This window comes from Centruroides sculpturatus, unplaced genomic scaffold, assembly GCF_000671375.1.
Source record: "Centruroides sculpturatus isolate CEXI.00-Female unplaced genomic scaffold, Cexi_2.0 scaffold476, whole genome shotgun sequence".
NCBI lineage: Eukaryota > Metazoa > Arthropoda > Arachnida > Scorpiones > Buthidae > Centruroides > Centruroides sculpturatus.
The window spans coordinates 372871-398178 of NW_019384596.1; the positions used below are offsets into that span (position 1 = coordinate 372871).

At 30.7% G+C, this 25308-nt stretch overlaps 1 protein-coding gene across 3 annotated transcripts in view; it reads right to left on the reverse strand.

The window, feature by feature from the left end:
* The window catches only part of LOC111624882 (la-related protein 4-like), a 171708-nt gene that overhangs the window by 28915 nt on the left and 117485 nt on the right, over positions 1-25308 (reverse strand). For all 3 annotated transcript variants that reach the window (XM_023367857.1, XM_023367856.1, XM_023367858.1), the window contains 9 exons: positions 23131-23310; positions 21755-21839; positions 19514-19650; positions 13047-13150; positions 12812-12976; positions 11866-12030; positions 9585-9662; positions 1613-1701; positions 1140-1544 (listed from right to left, as the gene is read on the reverse strand). In XM_023367857.1, coding sequence (XP_023223625.1) covers positions 1140-1544; positions 1613-1701; positions 9585-9662; positions 11866-12030; positions 12812-12976; positions 13047-13150; positions 19514-19650; positions 21755-21839; positions 23131-23310 — 1408 coding nt within the window. The remainder of the gene's footprint in view (positions 1-1139; positions 1545-1612; positions 1702-9584; positions 9663-11865; positions 12031-12811; positions 12977-13046; positions 13151-19513; positions 19651-21754; positions 21840-23130; positions 23311-25308) is intronic.

Genomic DNA, 25308 nt, shown 5'->3' on the forward strand with positions numbered 1-25308 from the left:
TGGATGTGAAAAAGTCCAATGTCTAGTGTCAACACTTTGCGGTGTCTCAAAAAATATATTAGATAAAACAAGTAAAATGGCAAAACCGTATTTGGGACAAGACTATGACTCGGAGACTCATTTCTAAGTGGAATCACTTTGACACTCAAGGTGGGTCTCGTTCTCCAATCATCTTTGATATCGCTTTTGGGCATGATCGTTCAAACTTCACTGGCCACGACACATTTTCAATGAAATATAACCTATCCAATTTCGAAATTTCTCTCCGTTGTGTGTTGGCCAGGGTTGAATTTTTGTTGATGTGTAACGAAAATTTTCTGTTTTTGAAAAAAAAATCGTGGCTATTTTATCATCTGAAATTATTTTTTTATTTTGCACAAACAATATACAGTTTAACCCGATTATAACGTCATCGGATGTAATGACAACCCTAATATAACATCAAATTTTCATGAGTCCCACGATTTTACTATACTAGATAATGTTAAAAATACCCACTTGTAACGACATAAAACTGTTTTAATGTCATATTTGAAGCACTCCCAAATTTACAAAATTAGATTACAAATTTTATTTAACATAGAAGAAACTACGTGTTCAGTCCTAAGGTCAGAAGAGTTCATTTCTTATAATGACTGTGGGTGGTACTCTCCCCCATTTGACTTTGGTGGGGTGACGTGCCTGTTTGTAGAAGAGGATTGCCATTTTGTATTTTATTTTGACTCGGTTCTAAGTCACCTGATTACCTACAAGTCTGGATTTTTTTTATGCACAAATGATTTGGGCACCTAATACTCTGTGCCAAATATCAACTCTTGACATAAAATGGCAGTACGATTTTATAAATAAGATATAGTCTTGTCAATTACTTTTAATATTTAGTATGTTTACTTAGTTTTTGTTATGATTCACAAATAATGCTGTAATACATTAAATTTTCAAATGTGTTTCCCAAAGAAAAAGAAAAGAAAGAAAAATAAGCTTGCAGAGTAAAACAGAAGATAAAAAGACAAGGGACCAAAGAATACCTCTAGAATAGATTTTTTTCATCACCATATCAATATAATGTTTAAAAGTTTACCAAATATACTCTTATAACCTCACAAAGAGTACAGGTTAAGTGAAAATTTAATACAAACCTTTGTGGTTGTCCTGGTAATTCTTTTACTAATTCAGAAGCTATCCTTGATTCTTGCACTGGAGTTGGATGACTGGCACCTACAGTTACTTCCTGCTTTGAAAAATTCCTAGACTGACTGGATGTCTGGGACTGTGCATGAGATGTATGTGAATAAAGGGAAGAATACGAGTCTTGCCTTTTAGAATATTGAGTATTTGATGCAAATATATCATGAACATCTAGTCCAAAGGCATAAGGATTTCTAGAATTAAAGGCATATGGAAAATAAGTCAATGTACCAGAAGTACCATTCATCATGGTATGTTGTTGACGAACATAAGGCAACGACTGACTGCGGTCATACAATCGACTACCTTGGTCAGTATCATAATTTTGATGCATACGATTATATGATTTTGAACCCCTAAAAGTAGAGGTATTATTAATAAAACAGCAAAATACTGTTCAACAAAATACAACAAAATTCCTTACCTTCCTCTTAGCATATGAAGATTGTGTCTGCCATTATTACCAATAGGTTTAAAAGAAGCTTGAGGTGCAAGCCCATTTAATGAAAATACCTGCAATTTAATAAATTTATTAACAGATAGCATCAAATTCTACAAATCAAATACACATTTTAAGCATTTTATTATATAATCCAAATGTATGTATACATACCAGTTTTAAACAGTAATATTCATATTATTCTGTGTCAAAAGCTTAATATATATGGTAACTATCTACAGTAACATTAGTAATTAGATTACTTAATATTAATTACTGATTAATTATTCAACGTAAATTAGCAATACCAGATATATAAACTACCACAATTATTTTCATTTCTGATGGAGCCTCATTGCCATAATCCAGTATGAGTGAGATATTATGGGTCAAAATATTGTCACTATCCATGATATTTTTATGAATGTGAAATCATACTACTACCAGAAATGATGACAACAGGTATTTGACCAAAATGGTCAATATTAATAAATATTTTATTAAATTATATACTGACCATTTTGATCAAATACATGTTGTCATCGTTTCTGGTAGTAGTATGATTTCACATTCATAAAAGTTTTGATTGTTGCTTACAAAACACTGATCCTAGTGATTTTTGACATTGTCTTAGTTAAAAAAAATTTGTATAGACTGGAACAAATAATAATCTGAGTGTGCTCGATCTGGCAAATATGGTTGTGTGATAGCACGTCCCATCTAAGTTATAACAGTTTCTGACGAGTCACCAAACTTGTGTGAAATTTGACATTATCGTGGTAGAACACTAAACCTGTTTTGTCGATCAATTCTGGCCACCTTCTCTGTTTGATGATATTACTCAATTTGTTTACTCAACGGCAGTACACTTTCGAATCAATTGTTAAATTGTCTGGTAAACGCTCCAAAAAAAAAAAAAATTTTTTTAATCCCACCTAAGAGAGCATCTCTCTAAGGACATGTGGAACCCATATATCAAGCTTTGAAACAAAACTGAGTTCTGAACACCCCCCTTTATTAATTGAAAATTTATGTCAAATCCATAAATGTTAGAAATATTTCTAATTTTAGAAGAAAAATTTTAAGCTAAAAACATAGGAAACTGGTAAAATTCACTTCCTCCTCAATGGAAGTTCTACACCCTTTTTGTTTTCTCTTATCTTCATAAATTTTGAGTCACATACAGTCCAGTTACCCCTCTGTAAACCCCCACTCTTCCTAAACAAGTGGAAATAATACAATTTTCTCATTGGAGAAAAACATCGAAAAAGGGGGGGATCTTTAGTATTATTCGGGAGTACGCCATGAAATTCCAGAGGAGAAGGACGTATTCCATATCTCCCCATGGCCAACGCCCATATTTGACTCCCGTAGTTCATACAAAGTTTGTCATTTCTAAGTTTTTAAATAGAAGAAAATGTTTATTGAAGTGCCGCCAAAGAACAAACCAAAGATAAGAACATTCACACAGAATCTAAAATACAGAAGAAAATATACATATATTGAGGTAGTATGTCTTAACTAGAAATGTAATCTCTCTCTCTTCACGACTTCCTTAATTATAATTTGGGTATTTAATTTTGCATTTTTATTTATTAAATTTTCGATATTTTATGTTTGAGGCTCTGTCACATTATGTCTGGGTAGGAATGTTTGGTCCTCTTCAAATTGATTTGTAAACACGTGTTAATCCGTGTATAATAAATTTGATTAACTGGTGTCATCATCCTGACATGGATCTGAATCTAAAAATTTGGATACCTTTTAAATGTCCTTAATGCCATCCTTCGACTAGAGATGGATCTCCCGATCCATTAACTCCCAAGAACAGATTTCACTTAATCTGTGCTGATTAAGTAGTACAAATTCTACGGATTTGTACCCTCGGCTAACTCACAAAACCAATTTGTTTCAAGTAATCATAAACGGTTCAATTTGACAAACTTAATCTCTTAGTGATTTCACGTGTTGTTATTCGGCAGTTTGCTTCAATCGGTACCTTTATTTTGTTTTCATTGGCTTCAACTGGCCATCCAGAACGTGGTGCATCTTCAATATTGAAATTGCCAGAACAAAATTTTGTAAACCAGTTTTCACACTGTCATTCTGTCAATACATCTTATCCATACATGTCTCACAATTTTTTTCTCGCTTGAACAGCGTTCTTACCTTTTTCAGTAATAAAAGAGCAAAATATGCCGAAAATGCTGCTTTCTATCTTCTGTATTTGATGGGACACAAAAAATAAACGATTGCACAAAATCAAACAATTTTTTTTTACAAATAAGCGTTAAAATGCTAGCTGTCAAAATATATAACGATAATACAGTTTAGAATAAATATGGCGAGAAAAATATGACAAATCCGTCTAGTGGTAAAAAAAAAAACAAAATTACTTTACAAACAATCCAAAAAATACGTTTTTACTCTCGTATCAGGCTGACATTACTACATAGCTAGCAGGCTATTATAAAAACTTTATTTGATATATTTTCAGCTGCATGGCCAGCCATATTAAAATTTTTTTAACACAAATAGTGTATATAAACATCCCACAAAATCTTTCATCCTTATGAATTCACAAGTATCAAAAATTGTAAATTCAAAAATGTTAAATTGTTTACATGAAATAATCGAAGAAGCAGTTTATTATTTCATTTAAGAAAAAAACTGAAGAAAAAAGTGAAATCAGTTTTCTAATGTTAAGTAAACAGTATTTTTAATTCAATACATTTGATATTTTAAAATATCTTCAGGAAAATGACAAATAAACCACACTGGATATATTTAAAATTTGTACAAAGATTTTGCAATTAAAATGTTTTTACTGACTATAAAATAAAGAAATATAAAAATTTATAAATTAGAAAAACATGCTTATGAAGAAAAAAATAAAAAATCATTGTAAAAGTTAGTAGCCTGTAATTAAAATAGACAATGTACAGTTTCCCAGTAATGCTAATGTTGGAGATTTACCAAATTTAATTTTAAAATTAAGGCAGATTCCCAAATGAAAGTTCTGTGTTAGGAACTGTTTTCAATAGCTTTACTTCTCACAATAGTATATATCTTATCTACAACAGATTTTACAAGTTCTCTCTCAAGGGCTTTCTTGTTCACAAAAATTAAAGTCAAACTGTCTAGAAGACACTCCATTGTATAAAAGGTATTGTTGAGTGTATAAAAGAGAACAGTGATTCTCAACCAGTATTCTGTAAACTTGCCTCAAGTGTTCCATGAGAGAGATTTTACTTTTTATTGCAATGTACTACAACATATTTATTTATATATCATTCCACATTCCTACTTTATTCAACACAATATAGTTTATTAGTTTACTGCTTCACTATTTTGGAAAACAGTAAACATGAAATTATGTACTGATTAGTTAACATATTGATGCTAATGCTCTGTGCAATAGAAAGTACAGAAATGATGCTCCATGACCTCAGAAAAGTTGAGAGCACTGAAATAGAGGAATAGCATGTACACCTTACAATTCAAATAAATGTAAAACAATGAATTCTGTTCATGAACTTTCAGATTAATACAAGCAAAATTATTGTCATTGTCACAATGCCAGTCCACAAGTTTTAATTTATTCGATTTAAAAAACAAGATACACCCAGAAAACAAAAGATATTTGCATATAGCACTTTGTGCAAATGAATCACCACTGTTGATTCACAGTCAGTTTGTTCTCTGATGTGTTAACTTAGTATATGTGCAGTTTTGGTAACAGTTACAACAGCAGGCTTATTGTTACTGTTTTGTCAAGGGTTAAAATGTGCACAAATATTGAAAATCTCTCCAAATATAAAGTGTTATTCACTTTCTAAATGAAAAGAAAGTTCATAAGCAAATAACAGAAGTATATAGAGATCACATTATGAATGAAGCAAGTATGAGAAAATGGCATTTAATGCTTAATCAAAAAAGATAACATGCGAAAACACTGTGCTTCAGCCACTCAAGCTGTGCTTCAAAAATTTGAGTTTTCAACTATCTACCATACAGAGCCAACTTAGCCTCCCCATGACTTTCATCTTTCCCAAGCTGAAAGTTTTTGAGTAGAAAACATTTTGAAACAGATGATAAGGTGAAAGAAGCAGTCACTAATAGTAGAAGTCTATGACAAAGAATTCAAAAAGTAGTGTCACACTATGGCAAGTGCTTAAATCATATTGGTGACTATGTAGGACAAAAATGACTTGTACCAATTACTAAATAAAACTTTACCATTACCAGTTTTTATCCCTTTATTACAGCCAAGCTTTCATTTTTTGGACACCCCTCATATGCTCTCAATTCTAGTAGTGTCTTGCCCATTTACACCACTTACACCTTTTCCTATTAACAACAGTCATGCTAATCATCTAACTAACTCCTCTGGAAAAAATTTTTGAATTTAAATCATATGACTTCTGGTCCATACTAAAAGTTTGTATATAGTTAATTGGGGACTCCTGACCCAAGCTTTCCATATCTGGTATCAACTTTAATTTATCTATGTTCTGAAGATTAATTAATTAAGTAAGCTCTGAAACCTCACTTTACCTCTGTTGCTAATGACTAAATTGTTTTTACTCCTTAGGCTACAAGAACTTGTATAGCAAAACTAGTCTAACAACTTTTCAATCAACCAATTTTGTGTTTAAAGAGTTAATGACAGACAGGCAGTCTGTCAGTGGAAATTTACATGTCTGCAATTTTAAAATTGCAGTCCAACAAGTCCTAATTGAAAGAATGTAATTATATTTGGGAAAAAAAAAGGGACAAACTTTAATAAAATGCTGTAGACAAAATTCTCATATATGGAGTCTACTATATAATGATAGAAAATGGGAATAAGAAAAACAGCTCTTTCTTTGATCATAAGCAGCTATTAGGTTAACCCGCTTTTCATAGTCATATTTATGATTCATTTACAGTTCATTACTTAGAATCTTCCTTTACTCAAGCTCTTAAGATTCATGTTTGAACAGCATGATAAAAAGTTATCAATCCTACATTTTACAGTATTAGGTTTCATGAAGTAAAATTTATACATATTTCCATGCAAAGACCTACTTTGTTTTGTGAATTAAGAAAAATTGTGTGAAAAAGTTAAACATTAAAAACAACATGCACGATAAATTATTAAAAAATTTTAAATAAATTGGTTAATTGAGTGCTCTGTGCCAAACCATCTCTGAATTCTGTGTAGGCTAAATATTTATATATTGTATCATAAAAATTTGAACATTCTTTAAACTGAAGAAGAGACTTTTCAGTAGACTGTAATAAAGAAATCATCAAAAGTACAAGATTCAAATGCATCTTTAACAGAAAACGCAAGTAAAATTGGTTGAGACAAAAGGATTATTTCAAAATATATTAACTGACATCAATATCCCACTGGAAAATTAAAGCCTGAATACAAATCAAAATTGACAAATTGCAAAATGACTTGCAATTAAATCATCTCTTGACATAAGATTTGCAACAGAAACAAGATATGCAGTAAAGTGTCTCACAAACCATAGTCAATATGGAAAAGAAAGCAACATACTCCAAATATTTAAAAAGAAAGCCACAACTGAAACCAAATCACATTAAAGTACATAATTGGATATGCCACTACCACAATTGTTAGTAGTGGCATTTACCTTACATGACTCAAAATTTTAGTTTACTCGCACGTTTGTTTTGGCACCAATTTAAAAACTATTAAAAATCTGTCTTTGAAAAAACAATGCATTATGAAAAAAAAAAGCACCATCATGATGACTATTTTTAGTAATAATATAAGTAGCTTTGGCTTCAATGGAAAAACAAGTTCGGTTATAGTAGCAGCAAGATTTTTTGGATTACAGTACATCAAACCCATTTATTACCATTTGAGGAAAAAATTGCTGAGCAAAATTTTTGCTTTCATCACGACAACATAACATGTCAATGTCTTGCATGTTACAAGTAAGTGGTTTAACGATAATCAAATGAAATGACTGGAATGGTTTGAAGTAGCCAGGATCCAAACCCTATTAGAAAAACTAGGAGGTAATTAGTCATTCTATATCAGTGTTTCTCAACCTCTAACAAATCGTTGTCCCCTTCAACAAACCCGTTACATAGTATCGCCCCCTTCAGTTCAAAATTCCGATGCTGAGGGCCAAGGCTAATGCCAAATTCATACTGCATTGAATGGACTAGTGACTAGTATAATGTTATTTTGTTTAATTATTGTACAATATAACGAATAAAATATCTAAATTATTCTTAATATGATGTTTTACTATATTGCGCAGAAAATTGTTTTTTGCCCCCAAAATATAAATTGCTACTAATCGCCCACTCAACATAAAAAAACACCCACATGGGACAATATTGCCCCCGTTGAGAAACACTGTTCTATATAAATGTCAATGGAAAGCAATATATAGTAAAACCTCACTGAATTGAAGTTTATAAAGTAAAAAATTTCCCACTTTGAGTTGACAAGTTTAATAACAAATTTTCTCAAATTTTTCTGAAGCTATAAATTTCCCATTGTCAAGGCATTTCTCAGAAATCTGTTCGCAAAAGGTTTACAGTTAATGGTGCTTTTGAGTGCATTATCGATGCAAGTTTATGTCCTAATCAGAACATCAGTAAATATACTATCCGTAAAAGGATGATGATACAAGGTTGTAATGGCAAATTGTTGTGTTTGGCATGGAGATAATTAAGATAAAGAAATACTACATTTGTATTCTTCATTTTCTCTTGTATTCTGTGTAAATACAAGTGAAAATGAAGATTACAGACCTGTCAAATGGTGGCAGGTAAACAAAAAATAGATTCAAGCTAGAACTATACAATTATAATATTTTGATATAACCTAGACCATATTATGTGAAAAACCATATATTCAGTACTTGGGACTTGGACAGTTTTGATTTAATGCAAATTAACAATGCAGTTGAACTTAGTGAAATTTTAAAGTAATTCACTTGAAATTAAACTTGCAGTATGTTCTGTATGCTTTAGAAAAAATTCTTATAAAAATACTTGAAAACTTGTGAAAGAAAAGAATTTTTTGGCCAAACAATTAAAAAATATATTTGTATTAAAGAGGGAAAAAACTTCATTAAATCAGTTAAGTTTATTCATAAGCTAAACTGGATAAAAATATATGAAAAGCAATATTTCTTTTAACTTAAAAACTTAATATTTTTAAAAATTTTATCTCATATGTTTAATTCTCAAAACTTGCATTTTATGACACTTAGTTCTAAATGTTACTAGATACAGTGCTGTAAAAAAAATTATCACAGTTACTTTTTGTGTACATACAAATCTGATCATCTTTAATTGAATCATCTCAGTAATAACATTTGAAAAATTGATTGAAATATCTATACAAGTTATTTAGATATATGTAAATTGATTGTGAATCAATTTACATATCTCAACAACTATTAAATTTAAAATTATTACTGCTAATATTTCTTTACAGGATTAAATGTTCAAAAATACAAAGAACAGACTACAGAACTTAAGAATTCTCTTCTCCTATCAGGAGTTTTTCATAATATTTACTTTTTAAAAAATTCACTGATATTTTGTTATTTGTAGATAGCATGAAAACAACCACACATTGACATACACATTTAACTATGTATAAAAAATTCATCTAAAACTGATGATGCTCAATCTATAGCACAATAAACTTTATGAATGCTTGTTGAAATTTCACAAATATAATCAATTTAAAATTGTACTTTCATAATGCAGTTTATGCTCCCAATGTCTCTCTTACTTAATGCTGGTGCCAATTAAATTTATTAATTATACTGAAGCAATAATTTCTATATTTTATATAATTACATTAAGTTCTGGCCAGTATTTTTTTACACCCAAGTCTTTTTCAGGTAAGTGTACAATATTAATTAATTCATGAACATTTGAAGAAAACAATAATAAAGAATTTACTTACTGCACCCAAATCAAAACAAGCTGGAGTTGCTGGAGCCCAAGCTTGCAACATTGTTGGAGGATAAAAAGGAGGATATACCTAAAATTAATGAAATTTAAATTTATTCATTATTCATTTTAAAAATTAAATATTAAAATCATCTTCAAATTAGTAATATTATATTCTCATTTTGTTTCATGTAATAGCATAATAAATTCTAGATTTGAAAAAAAATCTTTTATCCATCCAACCTATGATGAAAAAATTGTAATAATTCAGGTAAAATAAAACTAACTTTGTTCTTTACTTTATCCAAAATGGGAGTGAGAAAAGTTCAAAATAAATAAATTGTTACTTGCTTCATTGAAAAAACTAGGATAGCCAGTTAAGCTTAACTTTATTCACTTCATGGACTTTATATATATGTTATGGACAAAGTGATTAATAAGGGCATTGTAATAAATTTCAATAATTTATCATATTGACCGGTCATTATGAATACTGCTATCATCTAATTGGGAAAAGTGATAATAATGCGTAAAAGAGTGATAATCCAAAATATGCTAGCCAATCAGCACTCGCATCTGAGTTGCACATGCGTGTTGCGTTTAGTACTGAATTTGTGGCAGTCACATCTGCTTGTGCTTTTGATGGATTCCTCCCAGAGAGCTGCTACTGGCAGGCCGCATACTGTAATATCACTGGATATTAATTCACAGTAGTTCTTGATCACACATATCAATAACTAGTATGTATCTAGTGACGGTAAACATATATCTAGTGACGTTAAACAGTCGGCAGCCTGCCAGTGGCTTCCCTCTGGGAGGAATCTGCCGGGAGCACAAACAGTTGCGACCGCCGCCATTACGGTGCACATAGGTAAAATTACCATTTAATTAATATAGTTAATAGTAATTAGTTTTAAAACATTACATGTTTTTTTTTAAATAACTTGAAATAATTCACAAAAAATAAATATTTCGAAATGGAATAAGTGGAGATTTTTTTTAATGAAATTAAAATGTCGCACAATTAAAATTCAGTACAGTAATACCTAGACTTACGCGAACCCAGAGTTATGCGATTTTCAAATTGATTCCTCTTTTGTTTGAGCGCCACGCAACTCTAGATTACTCACTCCCCTCACACTATTGTTCTGCTAACATGTTCGGACTTGTCACGCGGAATCGACACATAGCCACAATTTATTTTGTGTTATTTATATCTACGGAGACTGGAGAGACTATGTGGTGATTTCTTGTAACCGTGAACAAATCAAATGACAAGATAAGATTAACGAGAGCATTTATTAGCTTACATACATCCGACTTGGATTTTACACAAATTGCAAAATTATACCCTGACTTACGCGGTTATCGCTAGGTCCCACCTATCGCACAAGTCCAGGGTATCACTGTACTAAATGCAATATGCACTCAACACGATACAATCAGCAATTCAGAGTGCCAATTGGCTAGTGTATGTCAGATTATCACTTTTCAACGTATTATCATCACTTTGCCCGACTAGGTGATAGCAGTATTCATAATGACCAGTCAATTTGATAAATTAATGAATATTTATTACACTGCGTGCCCTTTTTGGTCATTCATAATGCTCGATTGATCACTTTGTCCATAACATTATATATATATATAAACAGCAACATAGATTTGAATATATGATTATATATTACAATGGCTACTACAGTAAAATATTACAATATACACACAATTTCTTATTTACTAGTCAATGAAAAGTCAACAACAGTTTCAATCCAAGTATCTAGATAGAATTCTTTTTGATAAAATTTTATGCTGTAGTAACAGAAAACCTAATATTTCAAAATATGATAATTAATTAAACTATGTCTGAATAAAAATTGTTAGAAATAAACATGCTGATGCCAAAAATATCCAGCAGAAACAGACTTTAATAAACTAAACATACATTTTCAGTAGTTTTAAACCATAATCCTCAGGTTAAGTTAAATGGAATGTTAACAGAATACAATTTTTGAAATGGAAAGAACTACAGTTCTGTACATTGGAAAGAAGCTTGCTTGTCTTTGATTATGCATGCAATTGGAAAGTTTTATTAATAACAATCATAATTTAACTAAAACATGACAATTTAAAACAGTTAAAAACATTCATTTAGTTTATTAGTTTGTGTCTGCTGGATATTTTTAGTTTCAGTGTGCATACTTTAAAAGTTTCATGTCAAGTTCTCCAATAGTATCATATAAATAAAAATTTGCCAATATAAAATTTAATTTTTCAGTTATAATTTTTGTACTTACTTGTTGATTATTATATGGTACTGTAGGTATACTTCCATAATTGTATCTCTGCTGCTGCTGTTGTGGTTGATTTAGATACATCGTTGATTCTACAGGTTGACGCAAGCCATTTTTGGATGGCTGAATGAAGGAGGCACGAGTAATGGACTTGGCCTTGATACGGGCCTATATATAAAAAAAAACTAGTTTGTATAGATTCTTTTTTGAATTTTACATTAAATTTTAATTAATATTTAGGTTTTAAAAAATAAGAAATTGTAACTGCAAAAACATTTTACTATGTTTAACCTCATAGTTTTGTCTACTCAATTTTGTAATTTTATTGAGGAACTTTTGACTTTAAAAATAAATTAAAAGTGAAATTTTGAACAATATAATAAGTTTAATTATATAATTACATTGTAAAAAAATCTGTCTTTTAATCATATATTATTTCATATAATGCTACAATTAAGAGCTGAAATAATATTTAAGTTAGCATTTACATTCAATTTGAATGAGTATATACAATAAGTTAAATTTATGGCAATCAACATTAACAGCGTAACTAATTTATATTAAAAAATTTTATTAACATTCAATAATTATTAGAGAGGTTGTGGCCGATGTTTTCAATTTTAACATGTGTACATCAGATGTTCAGCGCCACCATCTTGTAAGCATAAAAGTTTGACAATGGTGTTTGGAACATCAGTGGAATCATGCTCGATGTTCCAAATGTCACAGTCAAACTTCTAAACTTACAGGAAGATGGTGCTGAACGTCCACGTACACGTTTTCGTGTTTATAACGCTGGCCACAACTTCTCTATTATTAGCATTACTGTATATTACCTGAAATGAAACATACTAAGGTAACAAAAAAAAACCCAAAAATTTAATTTTGCAAAATTCAGTTAAATTCATGAAAAGGCCAAATGACAATTTATTATTAAATTAAGATTTACCATGATTGGCTTTCCCTGAAAAGTCTTGACTTTTTCACGAAGGTAGCAATAAGCACGGTGAGCATCTTCATCTGATTCAAATGTTACATACCAACTGTTGTTATGGGCAAATTCACAGCTTACAAATTTTGGACAGTTTTCACTGTCAAATAGAGATTCTATTTCCTGTAATTATATTAAAAACAATTAATATTTTTTATAGAATATAATAAAATCTTACTTGATAGAAACATACTTTTACAGGTGTTGTTTCTGGAATCTCTCTTAAAATCAACACACAACGTTTATGGCTTGGGCGTACCTTCTTTCCAGAATCATCAACTTGAACATGGGGGGATTCTAAAGATTATATAAATTTTTTTAATGCAAAAATATTCTGAACAATACTTTTAAAATATTAATTTAGACAACTTTTTTCAAATGAATAAACTTTAATTTTTTTTCTTACAAGATTTTTATAATTTTTCTAATTATATTTCAATGTCTCTCAATACAGTATGTATATTTAAACATTTACAAAAATAAATTTCACTGTAAACAAATTGTTTTACTGGGACATTGAATGGCTGTTGTATCTTGATCAGTGCTGCTGCCTGTTTCTGGTGGAATTACCCTGACAGCGCTTTCGTTTTACCTAGATTACCCTAAATTGAGAAAACTCTCTGAGTTCGACCATCGCGCTCATGCTCGGATTAAAAAAAAAAACAAGAAACAATTCTATGACAGATCCCTGTACTATTATTGTGAAGTAATAATCAGAACAATTCTTAATTCATTGTTTTTAAAAATTTTAATAACTAAAATGACTTAACATTTTTAGGCTTTATCAGAAGTATTAATTTACATCTGATGTGGAAAGTGCCAATGACTCAATGGCATGAAGGTTGAGAAAAGCAAAGTTCTACTTGGGTGTAATATACAGTGTACACCCATGTACTTAGCACAAATCTGCTTTATTTCTTTAGCTTCTGTTGTTCTATCCTAAAACCCTCCAGTTATAGGGAAAACAATGGTTTTAGACTAAAACTTTTTCTGGAAAAACTTGTGGCGCAATGAGTAATATCAAATCACAGCAATTTTACCCTAAATATAAGACTATCCTAAACATTATCCCGAGAGGTTGAAATTACCCTAGAAACAGTGGCACTGATCTTGATAGAATTGAGACAGTGCTTGAAAAAAAGCTATCCTTATATCTACGTATGTGGCTACAGTACTTGGCACCAGGGACAAAGTATATTATTTATCTTTTCAGCTGCAAAATCACATTTTAATTTAATTCTAAATAGCAAACAAATTGTATAGGGTATTTTAATTAAATGGAACATAAAAATTACAAAATGTAAAATGTTACTTATTAACTCCATCAAGAACAATCTGAGCAGAATTAGAAAAAGAAAAATGAAACTGTTATTATGAACGGAAGGATAGACAAAGGTGGGTTTAGGCGATGAAAGTTTGAATGTCGAATTACGAAAGCAATTTACTAGCTACTTCAAGGGATAAGAAGTGTATTTGGTATTCTTGCGTTTATATTATTATTTATGATCTAAGCAACTAATAACATCAATATAGTGATCTTCAGATTTACTTTGTAGTTATCAAATAGATGTAATTTTTCAAACATTTATGATGACCATTTATATCCCATAAGATTAAACCCCAATCTCTAATAATCAGGACTCCTGACACTCCTTAGTCAATTTCACAGACTAAGACACAAATGAACATTTAAACTTCTGGACTTTAAGGAAGGAAACATGGATAATCCAATGCAGTTACACCAAAAATCTATCAAACGTACTTGACATCTAACAAGATTAAAATTTATTAACATTAACCTGTCCAATGTTGTTCCAGAGTATTTGTGTTGACCTCATTTGACCTAACCCGTTGACCCCAAACATACTCATTTCTGCATCAAAATGTTTTTGATATGAGATGTCACTATGCATCATAATTTTTATATTATAACAAACTTTCGAAATATGAGTGAAATATAAATTGAAACCAATGACAATAAAATTAGATTCAAGGTAATGTTTACTTTAGTTAGACCTTCTCAAAATATTCTAAACCTATTTCATAACTAATGAGAGAGTTTACAATACAGGTAACCCCCGTATAACACGGTAGTTACGTTCCAAAAAATTGCCGTGTTATGCGAATCCGTGTTATACGAAACAAAGAACTAATACGAAAAGGAGGGTTAGGTTCCAAAAATTAAAAAAAATGCTAGTATATTTTCATAATTAAGATAAATATCTTCATTAAATTTTTTTAAGTGATACATATTAATATAAATTAAACAATGTTTTCTTCGTCATCACTAAAAACACTATTAATTAACCGAGAGCGTTTTCTTTTTGGCAAGTTATCCTTATCCTCTGAGCATTTTTCTGCATTATCTTCAGATCCATGCTTTACCTTTTGCAAAATGTATGTAATTTTAGATTGCTTGCTTCTAGTTAAAAGGTCTTTATAAATTTCCTTATATGGTGCTAAGCACTTATGAAGAATAAAGCAAGTATGGAATAAGGGAAAAACATTCGGCAACATCAGAAGCAGAAGCGTCGCGATCTGGCAACATTGAAACAAGTTTCGAGAAGGACCACGTGTATCGACAGAAGGCGAGAAGAGAAAATTTACATACTTAAGTACTAATAGTTCACGAAAATAATAATTTTCGTGAACTATTATTACTTAAGTATGTAAAAATTTATTACATTTCCTGTTGTACGAGGGTTTTACCCAATTCTCGAACCGTGTCAGAGTGAATCCGTGCTATAGAAGTGCCGTGTTATACGGGGGATGGTACCAATTCTCGAACCGTGTTAGAGTGAATCCGTGCTATAGAAGTGCCGTGTTATACGGGGGTCACCTGTATTTAAAAATTTATACCACTTATATTTCTTTAAAAGTTCCTTTCAATGGCAATCTTTCTTATCTTCTTTAAGTGTCTAAGGTTGACTTTAGACAGCAGGGTAGCTGAAAACAACCAGGGAAGAAAGTGTCCCTATGACAGTCTTCTTCAATTAGATTTCCACACTCTTTCTGTTGTGGTGGGCCTTATTTAATTTTTTGTCCATTTACCAGGGACCATTTGGGTCAACCAAGGAGAGAAACAAGGAACTTCCTTGTTGAGTTGATATCAGTATCTCTCCTCAGAAACTTCCTTCAAAAATGAAAGTCTTGATGGCTCAAGAACAGAAAATGGTTTTTGTTATAAACTTTACTCATCAATTTTTTACAAAAAGTTTCAGACCTAGATTTTCTCACATTTTTGCTTTAAATAAATGATTTATTATAAATTACACTTAAGCCACCATAAACCTGTTAAGATCATAAATCAGAAAATTGAATATCTTCCTACACTTTAATGTGGTTAGAAAATTGCCTTCGTAACATGACCTTTGAACTTATACCACAAACACTGCTGTCATAACCTTAAAATTCTTTTTCATTACTACTGTACTATGGGCCTTGTCGAATGAATAAGTAACTTCAGAAAGTTTATACTTTCTCAGTACCATAAGCTTAATTCCAAACATAAGACAAAGTTTAATAATGTTAATATCTATGACAATAAATGGGGTTGACAACTTCACCAGTTTAGTCATCTCTAACAGATAAGAGAGTATTGTTCAGCTTTTTACAACCTGCCTCCTCTCCTATTCCTATTTTAAACCAGTCTTTATTCAATGCCTAAAGTCAGAATTTGTACTATAAAAAAGTATTAAAACTAAAACAAAGAATAAGTTCTAAAATATTTTGTACACAATTATATTGAAGACAAAACTGTTTTCATAAGGTAGGTTATGGACGATGGCATCCTTTATTCAGAGGTAAATATTATACACAACCTATTTGAAAGGTATGAGGGATTGTAAAAATGTCCATTAATTAACCATAGATAACTAAACTTAATTTTCAGTTACATTATAACTACACATTTGTCAAGCGGATTACACATTAAAAAACATTAATATCAACAAAATTGTTTACAATAGGAACTTGTTACATGGCACAATAGTATGGATAAATAGGAACTAAATAAGGACAAAATATTTAGGAAAATAAGATTACACGCAGTTGCTACATATGTTAACATTATGGGGACCGCAAAATGCATTTTTGCATTTCATGCAACAGTGTTTTATCATTCATCGAGCTTTCGATAGACATAAATAGTATATTTTACACGGATTCAAAGCAGAATGAATAAGACTTGTACACTGGGTACATCACCTAGAATATCCTGTATTATGGTTCTGATATCACGCCTCAAATGCACTGTCTGTAACTGCTGTTGTAGCCAGGGCTCCATGAATTTGTCTCCCATCTTCATAAAAGAGATCCCACCGGGACATCGGTTTTTTTTGTTTCTAACATTATTAGAGACATAGATAGCATAGCTGTTCATTGCCAATAGGTTTAGCATATTATAAAACACGCATAGTGGCCACCTTTTGGTTTTGACTCATATTTGAACACATTTGATCTACTGTGTCTACTGCACCCTTTGTACTATTATAAAAATGTATTATTTGTGATTTTCCTGTATTTTCATCTATGTTAAGTTGATCATAAATAGTCGACAAAACAAGCAATTTTATTTGACTTGGCTTCATACGAAACTAATGTCTTATTGTTGTCATAACAAAATATTGAAGTACCAACAGCACGTGATTTAGAATTTTTTAATTTTTCAGGAATTTCTCTTTCGTTACTTCTAAGAGTGCCAACTAAGGTCAAATTATAAGGTGACTTCAATAGTTCATCTGCCAAAAATACAGATGTGAACCTGTTATCCATAGTAATGTTACAGTTTGTTCCATGTAAAATAGATGTTATTTCCTTTACAAAAAATGTAGCCAATATTTGTTTCTGAGAATCAGTACCTTTTCCCAAATAGGGAATGGCATTTATCACATACAACTGTTTACATCTGCAGCCATCATAATGTACATGACTTTGCAACAAAGTTACATAGTACTCACTACACTGTTTATTCAAATTATTAAGGTATAAAAAGAATGATCGGCAGGAAGTGTTGGAAAGTTTCTGAATTTAACTTTTGAGCGGTGATGCGTCATGTGGACGAATGATTAGTTATCTAGGGTTAAGTAGAGGTGTCTGTTAATGGAGGTTTCTCCATATAATTTTTCATACTCATATACAATAGTTTTCTATGAATTTATTAATTTGCCCATGTTAACAATTTTGGCATCCTGGGCATATACCACCTGTATCCTACTTTTCATTGACTTTGTTTATACCTGCCAGCCACAAGAAAGGCAATCCACATTGCTTCCAGCCCAAGAATCCAATGGAACACCCAAGAATCCAATAGAAGCATCATTCTTATGCATTCTTGTGTTAGGGCATAGTACAAAATAAGATGGCATGTTTCTGTTAAGGAATTGTGCTCAATTTTCCATAATAATTTTGAAAGCATCCAAAATTCTGTAATGATGGGTTAAAAAAAGGGGGAAATAATTATGAAAAATCTGGAATAATTTACACATCTGCTCAGTTAATAAACAACTGAATAGATTAAAAAAACAAAATCCTTAACATACATCAAACCTGGAGGAATTCTGACTAATACCACAAAACAGAGAGAGAGGGGAAAAAAAAAAAACAGTCTAATACGTGCGTGCGCACAAAAAAAATACAGGTATACCTCGCTTTACATTGGTAATTGGTTCCAGGAGAGGCAACTTAAGGTCGAATTTACTTGTCACTAGGCTAAACCACAAATAACCATTCCCAGTTCTATATTTTATTTATAAATGCATTTTTTATAACATATTGTTAATAAGAATCTATTTTAATCTTACAAACAAATAAATTTTAATTTTTAATATAGTACAGAAAAAAGTGATCTAAATTTACAAATTCATGTACATACAGTGCATACTTGTAAATGTACATGTCTACAATTTGGCAATGTTTACAGTATATCGCAGAATCTATTTGTGAATGTGGTTTGTTCTAAGATATTATAATATAAGATGATTTTGTAAGGCTAAATAACAAATACAGTTATTAAAATTATCTTGCGACAGTAGAAAATAAACTAATTTATATTAAATTTATCAAGATCGAGTGGTGCAGAAAATGACTTAAACTTGATTTTTATTTTTCCATGTATTTTTTGACAAACTACGTATAATTGAGAACGACGTAACTCGAGGTATACCTGTAAATAATAGAGATATCCAGAACAGGTTCAGTCAAAAGATCAGCACTAAGTTGCAACCAACACTGTCATATCCCAACATTCACAAGAAAATTTTATTGTAAGGAAGCATTGAATTTCAAAGCATTCCAGATGCAAGTGTTAATGCTCTATTGTAAAAATAAAATTCTGAATTTTGCTATTTATACACACAATAATAAAGAAAACAAGATATTAAAGTTGCATTACTTTACATCTTAAAAACACTACTAGAAAACAGCATTATTGCAAATGTATTTCCAAAACACTAAATTATAGTTAATAAGAAACTTTCAAAATGATTTCCATAACTTCAACGTAAGTTTTCTATTTATAATTTTTCTATTATTTATAAACAGATTTCTGAAATGCAATACTGTGACAAAAACTTTTATAAAAAGAAATTATCAATATAGTTGAGATAATCATGAGTGAATAACTGCAATATTAATATTAACTTATATTAATAAAAATCTTACCTCTTAGAACCTCAACTATTAAATTAATGTCTTTTGTAAGGCCTTTAATTTGGTTGAAGTTGGCAACAGTGCCAATTGGTACATACTGATCACTATCCATCTGAGAAACTAAATAGGTATCAGTGGCCAAGTTTTCTCTGTTAAATATAAAATAAATTTAAATTATAGCTAATACAGCTCACAAAATTAAATAAAAAAATTATCACAAAACTTATTTAAATTATTACTGATTTACTTATTTAATATTTTTCTTATAAAATCCATTTTCAATTGAGATTGTTGATCTTTGATAAGATATAATAATAATAATAATAAAAATTATTAGACAAAGATGTATGTAAAGCATGTTCACACATTTGCCAAATGTTAAATATTTTCCTTTGGCTAAATTATTTGTCACTTGCCAAGCACACACGTACAGTACATACATTCAATTTTCCAAGCATTGGTTTGTTGCAGAAATTATGGATATTCATTAAAGATACAGAAAATGGAAAATTCTCAAACAATACATCGTGCCACAGCTTTTATACTTGCAAGTAGTATAGTTACATCTGTTAATTTTCACTTATAAAGACAACCTTTTATTTCAGGATATACCTCTGCAATAAAATTAATAAAATCGTACAACGTACTTAATCCGTTCCAGGTGCACGTCCGTTAAGTGAAACGTCCGTTATACGAAACGCATTTTCCCATAGAAATACATGTTAAAACATATAATTCGTTCCGCAGCATAAAATAACCGTACTGTACCATAAAAAATGAAAATGGAGCAGACACCAATTATGCCGGGTAGTCAGATGTGAGGAGGAGGTGGAAGAACACTTTCTTTACACATTCGTACAGATACAGACTTTTTACACATTGCAGCGGGTCTTTTTTTATTGTTTTTTTTTCGGAGTCAGATTCAGGAGAGGCTACCGGAACTTGCAGGGTCAACTTCTCTTGTTCCATCCTTTGTTTTTTGCCCGCTGGCTTCTTGAAAAACATGACCAAGGTGGTCTGTTTCTCTTTCTTCTTTAACACCTGTCGGAAATGACGGACAAAGGTGTCATCGTAGAGATCATTGATCCTGTTGGCCTCAGCTCTGTTTGGATAATGAGTGTTGGTAAACTCCTGAACCTCTCCCCATTCGACAAGAAAGTTTTTGTCAACTTTCACTCCTGATGATTTCTTGCTTTGTTTCAATTGAAATCACCTTTCTGTTTTTTTAGAAGCCATGATGCATTATAAATGACTTAACTTGCCAGATTATATGATACGAATAATTCTTTATTAATTAAGATCACTAAACACTTCTACGAGCTACTCTCGCTCCGTTTGTTTTTTACAACCTCTTTTCGTCCCGCCACCTCGGCATCTACACAATTACATTTCGTTTATTTGAATCGTCAACATATACTGTATTACATTACATTTAATGTTTATTTAAATCATCAACATATATTACATTACATTTCTACTTCAGATATACTAATAATACATTCTAATAATACTAATATATCCTAAAAATAGCAGATTGTCATTGGCAACGGCAAAAGAGTGGAAACATCATTCGCACTTGTTCGAAGAAAGTCCATTGTTCGTCTCACGTAACTGCCGAACGGAAAGTCCGTTGTTCGCAGCAGGTCCGTTGCTCGAGTCACATAACGGTCAAACAGAAAGTCCGTTATTCGCAGCGTCCGTTATTCGAGGCGTACGTTATACGAGGCACCACTGTATATAGTCCACCAAACTGCTATATTAAACGTATATAGCCACCAAACTGCTATATATTATGCAAATAAGTCTGCTTAATTATTTACTGTACTAAAATTATTATCAAAGGAGTAATAGAATTTAAGCAGACTTACAATTTGAGTGCCATATCAAATAACTGCTATTTTTGTAATTACATAATTTAAAAATAAATTTAAAATGCTAACAAATCTTACTGATCGTTTTTTAGATATATACACATACTGGGAGGTGCAAAAGTGAAAATAGGAAGAAAAACATTTTTATATACAAATTAAATCACAAATAAGGAATACGAACTAATAAAAGATAATAATAAACACCAAACATTTATATTTCTCAGATTCTCAACTGTATACTTACTTTTGCACCCTCGTGTATAATCAAATGTTTAAAAATAACAATATTTGATTAATAAATTTTTTACCACACACACTAGCTCACTTCAGAGACTAAAATACTTCTATTCAAATGATGTATTACAAGTGGTAAAAATCTTACCTGGAAAAATAATACTCTAATTGTTGTTGTAACAGACTTCTTAGCTGAGGAAGGGGAATGGTCCCGTCAGAAGAGTGGATATCATCTAAATGAAATTATTTAAATTAAAACAAAATTTTAAATTTAGCATTAAAAACTCAATTTATTCACAAGGCAAAATTACTACTGTTCTTAACTTATTACTAGATTGCCAAACCATATTTAGAATTAAATGAGTGATTTTCTCTATGTGTGGTAATACAGTCGACCCCCGTATAAGATCATTGATTATTCCATTTTATATGAATTCCATGTTGTACGAGTCACTTAGATTTTACAAATACGTGTACCGGGCTGTGAACAGCTCACGTATTTGTAAAATTTAAGTGACTTGTACAACATGGAATTCATATAAAATGGAATAATCAATGATCTTATACGGGGTCGACTGTATTTATGTTCAAATTGATTCATTCTAAAACTGAAAATAATTATTGAACAGGTCATACTTCTGGCAAATTTTGAAATATCCAAATATACTTTCACCATTTACATTTTACTTATCAATTTCATATATAAATGTATTATCAAAAAGGGAGGGGAAAAAACACACAATTCAATTGATTTAAATATAAATTAAAATAATAGATACCTATTTCAAAATTTAATAAATTTTAAATCTTCAATTGATTCAGTATCAAGTTACATTAAGTGTATTATTAAATGAGCCTTAATTTTTGTACAAGTCTCATGAAAGGATTAACAAGTTAATAAAGGCAATAACATGATCATTTAGTTGATCCATTCAAACAACTGAATATTTATGAATGTTGTAACAACTTCATTACAAATAGTTTTCACTATGACAATGTTAGTGTTATTCTATTTCCAAAGAGCTATTAAAATCAAAACAAGAAAAATTTGTAAATTCGCAACTTTTGCTCATTGTCTAAACAAATCAGCCAATGTCTGATGAATGTGCTATAAATTTCTCACTTTACATTTTGTCTAGCCAATTTGGAATTTGGCTATTTTTAACTGGCCAATCTAATGTTATATATTTAAACAACCATCTGACATAACAAGCTTACTGCTATTCTGTTCTTGTCTTTTTAGTAGTAGTATTATTTGTAGTAGTATAAGCAACTGTATAATTGCAAAAAATTCTCTTAAATTTTTATTTCAAACATCTCTCTCAAGATGACAAGACATTGAAAAGAGGAGTCACAACGTAAAAAAAAGAACCAGTGTGATATAAGCCAATATTTTCTGGTTATTCCCGTATTAATTTAAAATTGTCAGAAATATTTAACAAATGTAAATATAAAAAATCCTTTTCCAATAAAAGAAATACAAATTTATATAATTAAAATATTTAACATACTATAATACTATACCTGTTTGTTGAATATTAGGGGTGTCAGATTCAACCTGATCCTGAGAAAGAGACAGAAGGTCCAAGGGCAAATCAACATTGGCAGTGCCATTCATTGCCACAGGTAATTCTTGCTCATTGCCACTACAATCCTCAACAGCTATCTCCAATTTGGACCCATCTTCAGGAAATAAACTCTCACCTAATATTGACAAATATTTAGATTAAGAATTTTTTACATATATCTCAAGCAATTCTAATAATTAAATATAACTTAATTAATAATAATACATTATTGCTAAAACTGCTAGGTCAGTACTAGGTTTCTTATTTTTGAGTCAGAGCAACAATTTTACAATGTAAAATGCATCATAAATAAAACATGCATGAGTCCTAGTCATGGCTCATTGACGTTATGTTTCATAAACTGAGGAAAGTGGCTGTATAACAGTAGTTACTTTCATTAGTCTTAAACAAGAGACTTTTTTGGTGTAGAGCAAATTACTGGTTTGAGAAAAAAAACAGACATTACATCTATTTTTTTAAAATGTATATGTATATATATAAATGGACGTGTGTGTCCCTATATTTCACTTTTCCGCCAAAACTACACATTGCACGTGAATGGTGTTTGTATGTGGTAGTATCCCCAAGTCTCCATTCGTGCACTATGGGGTTGCGTCTCAATAGCTATAAGGGTGCAGGAAATATGAAGCTGAAAGTGGTTGAAAGTGGTTTTGTATTTTGAATGTTATGTTCAAATTTGTTCGAATTAAATTCAAACAATATTCAAATTAAATTCGAACATAAAATTCAAATATTGGTTCGATTATAGAACGATTGTAAACATTCCAGAAACATTGAAAATAGTTCGTTTGACTGGACGTGAACAGGAGACGTTCAGAAATAGAATCGGGACCAGGTCTCTAATTAGTCTGGAAATGGGGGACCTAATTCTTGCATTATGTGAAAACGGGTAAGATTGGCTATAATGTAATTATCTTAATCTTCACTACCGTTACTTTTTGCCCACAAATAAAAACCCAGCGAAGCGGCTCCTTGCAGCTAGTGTATATATAAATATACACCATTTCTTTATTGTAATGTAGTTGTTAAATTACATTACAATAAAATAAAGAAATATAAAAGAAAAACAAAGTAAAAATGGATATAGTCAGAAGACAAGATACTGTCAATAGGTTTGAGCAATATAAAATTGTAATATCTGTTCTCATTATGTCAGGGATTTTTAAAACATACTCAAAGCACAAGATACAAGTTGTATGTGACACTGCTTATCAAAACAAAACTTTTATTCATATACTGAACAAAATTAAAACACAATGAGAAGAAAATCTGCAAATATTTCAATACATTTTCAACATGTTTGCACTTTGATTTTATTTTACTAGAAACTCAGTTATAAGATATGCATGATGTTATGTATAACAAGTAAAGCTTATAAATGAATAGCCATAATTTCAGCATTGCAAAGCTACAAGTAAAATTATTTGCAGAAAAGTTCTTTAACTAAAATAATTTCTATTTATATTTGATTTAAAAAGCTGCTTTTCCTGGTTGTATTGATGTCTTCTATGTGAGCATAAATTTGCTGTAACCGACTTATACAGTAAAACGGAGGAATGATGTAAAAAAAAATAGGCTTTAATTGAACAGAATATGCATTTTGGTTATTATACTCCTAGGAAGATTCGATGAACAAATTTGCTTTAGCCAATAAATTAGAGCATCTTCAACATCTTTGTATGGCGACTTTCTCTGGCATTTTCGAGACAGCTGCAACAAAGACCTGAAAAAAAGTTTCTTAATTTCCGCTTTTTTCTTCAGAATTCCCACCAATGTTTGTTCTTGGATGGTTTTCTTGTTATGCAAATTCGGCTTGCAAAATTTTATTACTTTCAAATTAAGATACAAGTTCATATTTCTCCTTCAGCGTAAGCATTGTTAGGTTTTGGATATTCATTTCTAACAGAAATGTGAAATACTTGTTGCAAATAATGCATGAATGAAAGATGAGAAGATGCAAAATCGGATTATGCTGTAATGTTAAGCTGTATGGGGTGAACTCATTTTTTCAGGAGGGGCGTCGACTTAGACATCTAAATGAGTACGGGACAGAAAAAGTATGTTTATTTATGAAGTGGTGATGAGTTAAATAGTGTCGAGTAAACCAAAGTTT